This window comes from Melitaea cinxia, chromosome 5 (assembly GCF_905220565.1).
Source record: "Melitaea cinxia chromosome 5, ilMelCinx1.1, whole genome shotgun sequence".
In the NCBI taxonomy this organism is placed as follows: Eukaryota; Metazoa; Arthropoda; class Insecta; order Lepidoptera; family Nymphalidae; genus Melitaea; species Melitaea cinxia.
In genome coordinates, this window is record NC_059398.1 from 1,576,254 (window position 1) to 1,583,667 (window position 7,414).

General features: G+C 33.3%; 1 protein-coding gene across 1 annotated transcript; it reads left to right on the top strand.

Moving 5' to 3' along the window:
* The first annotated feature begins 573 nt into the window (after positions 1–573).
* Positions 574–1,463, top strand: LOC123653374. The gene has a single exon (XM_045589368.1). The coding sequence runs from the start codon at positions 574–576 to the stop codon at positions 1,321–1,323; it is 750 nt and encodes a 249-aa protein (XP_045445324.1). The 3' UTR covers positions 1,324–1,463.
* The last annotated feature ends 5,951 nt before the right edge of the window (positions 1,464–7,414 follow it).

Below are 7,414 nucleotides of genomic sequence, written 5' to 3' on the forward strand. Positions count from 1 at the left end.
ATGAAAAATAGATGTTGGCCGATCCTCAGACCTACTCGATATGCACACAAAATTGCATAAAAATCCGTTCAGCAGCTTCGGAGAAGTATTGTAACTAACAATGACCACGAGAATTTATACATAAGATATTTAGTCTTAAAAAAATGTCAGAAATAAATAAATAAATATCGTTTCGCATTTAGAATAAACCATATAAAAGAACAATACCAATAATTTCGTTAATCAGTTTAAAAACATTATGGAAAATGAATTTGCAAATGAGTTGACGATATTAAGTATAGTACCTTGAAATGAATTACTTAATGAGTTTACGACATTTCGGCTTATTATGTTTACAAAAAGACGTATTAGCAATAGCAACACAATAGTGTAAATATAGAAATTGTAATATTAGTAATAATAAATTGATTAAATACACTTGAAATCATTGGTAAATGACGTTGAATCGTTTATACGACTTGAAAACAATGGTAAAAGTTATAGATATACCGCCATAACAGATTTATATAATAATGTCACATGTCAACGACTGACAGTCCGACTCAAGTCATTACAATTGACGTAACGTCCAACATGAGTTCCTTGATAGACGCTGAGACTATTTTATCTAAAAACGAGCAGTGGAAGAAATTGGAAGAAGAATGGGGTAAGCCAGTAGACTTAGAAGTTGACGAAGAAGACGATTTACCGCGGATCAAACCAGTTTACAGCACTTTAGACCTTAAAGGTACTACATTTGATTCGTCATTTCTATTTAAGAAAGTGACCAGGAAAATCTCAAGGCAATTATCAAAGAGGTCCACCACATCAGCGCTGGAATACTACGATTTTATCAGGCACCTAAAAGAAGATCCAAACAGAGAATCAAATTCAATAACTGAACAGATCGACTGCGTCAACGAAGAAATAATGACAGCACAGTCTATCGAGAATATTTGTAATACAATCGATGATATATTTAAATCCATCGACAAACTATCGTCAGCAACCAGCACGGCTAAGAAGGACAAGTTTCCAGAAAGGATCCAATGCAGCATATCAGCGACTGAATTCTCATTTGATGATGACACAGAAGATTATGACTCGTCACATTATAGTGAAATGGACCGGCACATTGATGAAGCATTTAACAATTTTGATTCAGAAGTTGATGGTATTGACCAGTCGACTTTGGACTCAGTGACGACGCTCGTTCGGAAATTTAGTTCCGCTTTGAACGATACAACAATACGTTGCAGTCCAAGGAGACAGAGGAAGTGCTGTGAAAAGTTTAGGGAATTAGCAGAATTTTGGAGAAATCGTGCGTTCGATAGTGATAAGTGAATGTGAGGGTAGGTCGACATTTTTAGTTTTTAACTTATTAAATTAATGTTATTGAAAGTATTGTTATTTTTAGCTTTTCTATTTTGCAATATATTATTGTACATTTAGTACGTAGCTTTGTAAACTATAGGTTTATTAATTATTTATAATTATGACTTAAAGAAAATAAATAATTTTTTAGTGATGTTATTAATTTCAATAAATGATAAGTTACAAATGTAATGCTTGAATTTATTATTTAAAAGATCAGATATTATTTCCATACAACACTGAATTTACAGGTATTGCACAATTACCGTACAGTAATATTTAATCTTGAAAATATAATTTAATTCATCAAAACATTGACAAGTCATTATATAAGCACGGTGTAATATAATAACATATTTATATATCAAGTTTAAATATCTATACTTTAAAATATTACTATTTCAGTTTTATTCAAAGACTAGCGGGTTGCCCCGATTTCGCACGGATATTTAAAAAATCAAAATTAATTAATAAAAAAATTATTATATATCCTTTGTATAGCCTTTGTCACTCGGGGATAGCGTAGCTTCCCAACAGTAAAAGAATTTTTTGAATAGGTTCAGTAGTTTCGGAGCCTATTTAATGCAAACAAACAAACAATCAAATCTTTCCTCTTTATAATATTAGTATAGATTACTTTACATAGCCGCACTCTTGATTCAAAATAAAACGCTAAGAACATCGTATTAGATAACATTAGAAATTTCTCCTAATTTTCGTCATAACTTCAAGCTATTCCCGAATGTATCAATAATACTTAGCAAGTTTGTCACGGCGTACGGCATAAACAAGACAAACACACCTATTACTTAATTACCTGAACACTACAACAAATAGAAATTCATGGTTCATTAGCCAAAGCGTGGTACGGTTCGTCCACGGTGCAAGTTGGACCTTAAATCATGGCCGGTGCCTGTGGACCGCGTGTTGGAAGCACACGGGAGGATCGAATCGCTGCGTTTTATATGGTATGAGTATTTGGTTACTATGAATTAAATACTTAGAACTTAATTGGATTAGTTTTGTTAATAAGGTTAAAAATTGTGAGAAATGTTCTTAAGGATGTCTGAAATTATTGGTAATAGTATTAAATATGAATTTTTATGAATACATTATGTAACAACAGCTTGTATTTTTGATGGTATTTTTTCTACTGAGTTATACAATAGTTTCTGTATTATTAATAACGACATCATATTAAGATAAGGCGCAGCTGGAAATATCTAGCTAGTGATATCTAGCTAGAAATTTGGAGTAGCCCGACTGGGGAAGTACATCAAAGCTAAATAACACTGTTTTCCAGCCAGAGCTTCGAGGGAAGGTAAGAGTTTAGGGTCAGCATCGCGCTTTCAATACTCCTTTCAATTGTTTATCGCAGCGGTCACGCATCCAATACACACCCGTATATGATCAATATCCCGCGCACTGACCGTAAGCAGAAACTTATTCCTGTTGTTCATGAGAGTTGGACAGTTTGTCAATTTATGAGGCCGGCACAATAGCGCACGAGTGAAGGCAGATTTGGTTAATTGAGTTACGAAATTATGGACTAAGAACATTTTAGCTAATTAGATTGTATATCGTCATAATATTGTTTAATATTTCCAAATAACTGTTTCCTCGCAAATTAAAAATAATCGAATTCAATTTACATTGACCGGTAATACAACGTAGGTAGTCGTAAAAATAATTAATTAAATACGCATTATTAGAAGTTTAAATCATAAATTACTAATCAGATCTCGGTCAAATTCAAATGGTACCAGAATTATATGAATCAGTACACCCAGTGAAAAATTTAGAAGATTTCAATCCACTTAGTTTCACATAATAACAATGCAATGTAAGTCCTATTTAACTTCTTTAATCTTCATCACTGTTTTATTATTTTAACTCGTCTTTAAAAAAGTAGGAGGTTCTCGATTAGACTGTATTTATTTTATGTTAAGTACCTCATATTTTTTATGTGTGTTGCCCATAGTCACCACGCTGGGCAGGTGGGTTGGTGACCGAAGGGCTGGCTTTGTCGCACCGAAGATGCTGCTGCCCGTCTTCGGCCTGTGTATTTCAAAGCCAGCAGTTGGATGGTTATCCCGCCATCGGTAGGCTTTATAAGTTCCAAGGTAGTAGTGGAACTGTTATTCCTTAGTCGCCTCTTACGACACCCACGGGAAGAGAGGGGGTGGCTATATTCTTTGATGCCGTAATCACACAGCATGATCTTTGTTTACATTCTAACAATAAAGACTCGATTTGACACCCACAGATATTCACGGGACAATTTGACGCATATCACCGTTAATAATACTTCGAAACAGCGGCCACTTGGGCGGAGTTTCCTTAAAAAACAAAACACTGCCAGTCCATTAACGTCGTCAGCCGCGGGGCCGCTCTCAATCAATTTGGACGAAATCACCGGAGTGAAGTGTTTTTTAATTAATTTTATGAGTGAACATCGTCCGGACACAGGTGTGGAGATGTATTTACTTTTTTTTATTTTTTAATATTTTAGAAAATTTATGAGGCAGGGCACAGCACTGTGAGTGTAGGCAACGCACTTACGATGCTTCTGGTGAGTCAACTGTACCTTCTATTGTAACCATTTTAGTGTAAATAATTATAATTGTGTATGCTCGCAAACGAAAAAAACCGACTTCAATTACATCGACAAGTAATACAACGTAAGTAGACGAAAAAACTAACAAACACACTAGTCGTCACTACTATTTTCGAGGGTTTTCCTCGATATCTTTTGGATTTCATCATCAGATCCTGGTTTCCTTATCATAGTAATAGACTTGGGATATCTCCTTTCCAACAAAAAAAGAATTATCAAAATCGAAATCGAAATAAATGGCGAAGTTATCCCCGAACATACATAATATATTATACGGTCGAATTGAGTCACCTCCTCCTTTTTTGAAGTCGGTTAAAAAAAGAAATATCATAGAAAAATTATTATAATAACAGGTACTAGTGACCGTATATGGCTGTATGCATATGTTAAAAAAGATACAAAAATGTCGTTCGTTTCTGAGTTTTAGGAAATCATTATTGGTATGGCTATGAAGCATATATAAAATTCCAAAAAAAATATCAACATTTTTAATGGCTTAAATTAAAAGTAGTATAATCATTAATAAATATGACGTAATTTTAACACAACTTGCAATGTTTTTATTTAATAATATTACTAATAATTTTTCTATTTCCTTTGTATTTATAACTATCACAAACTATGGCGGACACTTTTTATTTCAAACAAATAATTTGTGAAATTTTGTAGACATTTAAACGTAAGACTCATAGCATCAATAAACGCGTAGAAAATCAAAAGATCAAAATACATATATTTCTAGCATTTTTTTTTTCTTCATAAAAACGCTTCTACGCCCTGCCATGTCCGCGCGACACCGACGTCCACGCACTAATTCAATATGGCCAACGTAAGCCATTTGCGTTCGCGCTTGACGCATCGCCTGTGAAAAAATCAATTACGATTTTTTGATAGCGGTGACCGGCGCACTTGGTATGGAGTAATTTTTTTGTTATTTATTTAAGTTTTATATTTTTTTACCCTTTTCCATAAATAAAAAAAAACAGTACATTGTGCCATACTTATGTGTATCTATCTATCTTTCGCTGTGTCATTTTTTTAGATGTGTAAAGCTGTTTAGATTGGGGTGATAATTATAATTTTTTGTGTATTGTTTTAAAATTGTTGTGCTGAACAAACCCCTGTAGTCTTACTATAAAGTAGAAGATATTTAATGAATTCCTAAAATCCTAAATTAGCTATTCCACTAAATAGTTTGACTTTCCTTCTCAATATAATCTTATGCATCAAATTCTTTATTTCTTACTATAAATTTCTTATTATAAAAAAGCTTAATCTGTACTGATATAAAGCCGAAGAGTTTGTTTGTTAGTTTGTTTAAGCGCGCTAATATTAGGATATATTGGCACGAATTGAAAAATGCCTTTTGTTTTGGAAAGTCCGTTTACCGAGGAGGGCTTTATAATATTCAAATCAACGCGAATAAAACGACGGAGCACAGCTGGTTTATATATATAATGTTTAACTTTAAAATCAATTATAAATATATTTTGAGATTTTTTATTTTATTTTATTTATTTTATTTTATTTATTAGGATAGCTTACAGCTTATTATAACTATAACTAATACAGAATATAAATAAATAAAAAAACTAGTGCCTCAATTTTCTCTTAAAAAGTCTTCTCCATAAGAACATAGCTGACATCGTCTATAATCGACACTTTTAGTAGCGCCATTTCACATGACACAATCTGTCATATATAAAATGTGACTCTAGTCTCACGACCACGTGACAGCGTGACGAAAAACTTTTAACGAAAAAAAAATACGAAATAGATTAAAATGTTTTGCGTTAAACAATTACCTTTAGTAGTATGAAACCATATATTAAAAAATGATTCGAAAAATAAAAAAATTACGCTTGATTTCAATACATTCTAATCTACAGTGTATTTTTTCCGATTCTAGCATTAAAAAATATTACTAAAATGAACGTAGCTCGACCTTACATAAGATCACGGCTAAATAATACTGTTTTCAAGCAGTATTGTGTTCCTGTGGTGAGTAAGGTGACCTGCCGGCCTAGCATGCATACAACGAGATATCTCTTGACGAGAGAGAGAGATAATGTCTACATCGAGTATTTTCTCGATTACCCTAACATGCGCACTACGAGAGACAAAATTCTCTTCCGAAGACTTCGCCTTGTCGAGTAGAGAAACATTATCAACCATAATCACAACTGAATATCATTCTTATTTCTTATGTCGTAAAGTTGAATTTACAAGGTTATTGACCAATTTCAAACGAGTGACACATGTTTTATTTAACAATGTTCTCGGCCTTTTGGCTAAGATAAAAAGTGTATATCTAATTTAAAAAATCTAATATGGAAAATAAAACGGCGTAAGTAAATGAATTTAATTATATATGTAAAACAATATGCTCGTGTTGTGCTTTATATCTTGTCGCACATTAGATAATTGTAATTCTATCACGCATTTTTTTTTTTAATTTTTAAAATTTTTTGAATTTTTGAATTTTTTTTTTGATTATTGATTTTACTTTTATTCTATTTAATTTTATTTTTAGTTATTGATTTTTTTAATATAATTTTGTTTTGTTTTTTATTCTGAATGTTGTCTTGTCTTGTTGTACTAACCCAATATGGACTTATACTTTGGTCTGAAATAAAGTATTATTATTATTATTATTTAGAATAAGAAGCAACAGGGCGCAAATACGTTTTTTGTGTCATTATATGGCACACTTCACTCGACTTTTCGCATTTCCCGCTCTTCGTATACCGAAATTATATAATTATAATAGGGAAACGCCATGGTATACAAAAAATAGGCACCCGGTTTTATTTATTTTTTATTTATCGTCTTTCTCGTCGATAATATTGAAGACGAGAAGTTTTTCTTCCTAAAACGACAAAATTCGACAAAATTACGATGTCATGTTAGCTTCCGTAGAGATAAATATCACAGATCACTAAAATTTAATGATTATCTCTTCTTGACGTAACGAGAAGAGTATCGCGTGCACGCATGTTAGCTACTGTAGACATAGAGAGATAATACGAGAAAAGGGGTAGACAAAATTTTGTCGTGGCGCGCATGCTAGGCCTGCTGAGCTCCTGGAGCGGGGGGGGAGGATTGGGGTAGGGTGGTCAACGTACTTACGACGCTTCTTATCTCGTTGGCCTATATAAGCTTCAGTAATCGTTTACCTTCAGGTGATCCGTACGATTGTATGCCGACACAGTTTTATAAAAATAAAAATAAACTTGAGAGCATTTTTTTTATATCACTAGGTCGGCAAACAAGCGTACGGCTCACCTGATGGTAAGAGATTACCGTAGCTTATAGACGCCTGCAACACCAGAAGCATCGCAAGCGCGTTGCCGACCCAATCCCCAATCCCCCCCAGGAGCTCTGGTCTGAGCATATTATTAAGCTGCGTGTCAGATCTTACTTATGAAACCATGCCGGCTATTA

Coding starts and splice junctions, on each gene's coding strand:
- LOC123653374 (XM_045589368.1), top strand. CDS start 574: ATGAGTTCCTTGATAGACGCTGAGACTATTTTATCTAAAAACGAGCAG.